Here is a 1795-nt window from a genome sequence, read left to right as displayed (position 1 = left end):
CTATTCTTCAAAGAAATCATCGCATGCCACAGTCAAAGCGGCAACCAGAATCACAAATTCATTAAAATCCACTTCATTGTCTTTATTGGAGTCCAGATCTTTCATAATCTTATCAACCAGAAGGGGATCCTTTTGGCCCTAAAGAGAAAAAAAGGTGACTTAGCTGTGCAGATCTTGAGTGTGCAGTTCTAACACACCTGATAGTGCACTCCAGTGGTATGCCACAAGCCCAGGTGCTATTAAATAAAAGGTTGTGTGAAATATGCACTTGATTACTAATATATCACTATTCACAGCACTAAAAACGTAGGTCTGGAGTCACAAAAGTGCACAGCAACAAAAACTGAAGACAGCTCTTAGAAGGAATCCAGGTACTAAATAGCCACTGAAATGAATCAAACAGGTTTTAGGAGATGCTAAGTGCTGATTTCTTTTGGCAAGTTTGAACTATAATGTACATTCCTTTGTATAATTCATAACAAACAGTACTTAGATTTTCAAGAGGCTATTCATAAGTGGTCATATTATGCCTCCATTTGTTGTGTTCGGAAGATCTCTATTTAGCAAATAACGTCCAATTCAGTGGGAGTAAGGACAGCAAATGCCATAATAATAAATCAATAGTCAAGATTAAAAGAAAATCCAATTCAAGAAAAGGGATACAATGTATAAGAAATCCTGCTGATGCTGATAGGAACCACACAAATTCTTACAAGTAATAGGATACAGAAAAACAATTACGTGTCAGGTCGTTTTTCCATAAAACATCAACGCTGTGTAATGAAGAACATAACAAATGTGCAGAGAGATACTCATATGAGCAGCTTATCACTGGAAGAATTTTTTTAATAGCTCTCTGCAGGGCAGATAAGAAGCTGCATTGTGTTTGTGGTTTCCCATAAACCTGTGTAACAACTGTGTATAATACATTTATAAGGCCTCAAAGAATATAATAGACCTTAGATTCCACACACTGCCTGGCCATTATGCTCAAACTTATTTCTTGTCTCCTGCGAACGAGTTGCTGGATTTCATTCTTGTAAGGAGTTATCTACCCTCTGTAATTAAGAAAACTGATTAAAGCCTGATTTAATACAATCAGTTTTGCTGCTACCTCTAGGGTGCTTTTGGCACTTCTGTTCAAAAGCACAGTGCAGAGTACGTGGTTCTGCTGCTCATAGCAGATGGCAGACCACCAGAAAAAAGCCAGACCACCGTTTTAAAACACTTTTTTCAAACAGGACACTTGACCACATCTCCTTCTCTCTGGCTCCACAGAGACAACCGTCATCTGAGAGGCTGTGGCAGGGTGTGCATTGCAAAAGGAAATGCTATTTCTGAACCTTTCAATAGCTGCTTGTCCCACCCATTAAACATTAACTAAAGAGATTCAGTAGCTGCATCTTACTGAAAGGAAGTCAGTGAGCTCACTGGTGAGGAGCTCTTTGAGTTCTATATTGAGCTTGTATTTGTCTCCTTCTTTGCCAGAGTAATGATGAAAAATCCTGATCAAAGTGTCCATAGCCTCCTCCAGCGGTGTGGACATAGCAGCAAGTGGAACAGCTGCACGCAAAGAACAAGAATCAGGGACATTACACAGAATCCAAGCAGAAGTCCAGTCTTGGGGAAGGGATGGAGAGCATCTGAAGATAGAAATTGTTATCAGAACTGAGAAAATGGGTTTTCAGCTGATCGGTCCTGTCAGATGTGTGTGAACAAGGCTACATTGTAATTAAAATGAAACATTGCCCTGAAGTCAATAGCAATTACTTCTAAAAAGTAAACGAAAAGGGCT

General features: G+C 39.3%; 1 protein-coding gene across 1 annotated transcript; it reads right to left on the bottom strand.

Annotated features, from left to right (window-relative positions):
- On the bottom strand, positions 1–1546 carry S100Z (S100 calcium binding protein Z). Its single transcript, XM_067315953.1, has 2 exons — positions 1409–1546; positions 1–138 (listed from the first exon to the last, which is right to left on the bottom strand). The coding sequence occupies exons 1-2, from the start codon at positions 1544–1546 to the stop codon at positions 1–3; spliced, it is 276 nt and encodes a 91-aa protein (XP_067172054.1).
- Positions 1547–1795: the final 249 nt, after the last annotated feature.

The sequence above is a fragment of the Apteryx mantelli genome, chromosome Z, assembly GCF_036417845.1.
Source record: "Apteryx mantelli isolate bAptMan1 chromosome Z, bAptMan1.hap1, whole genome shotgun sequence".
In the NCBI taxonomy this organism is placed as follows: domain Eukaryota; kingdom Metazoa; phylum Chordata; class Aves; order Apterygiformes; family Apterygidae; genus Apteryx; species Apteryx mantelli.
Note: the sequence above shows the minus strand (reverse complement) of the source record. Positions and strands in the feature narration are given on the sequence as shown.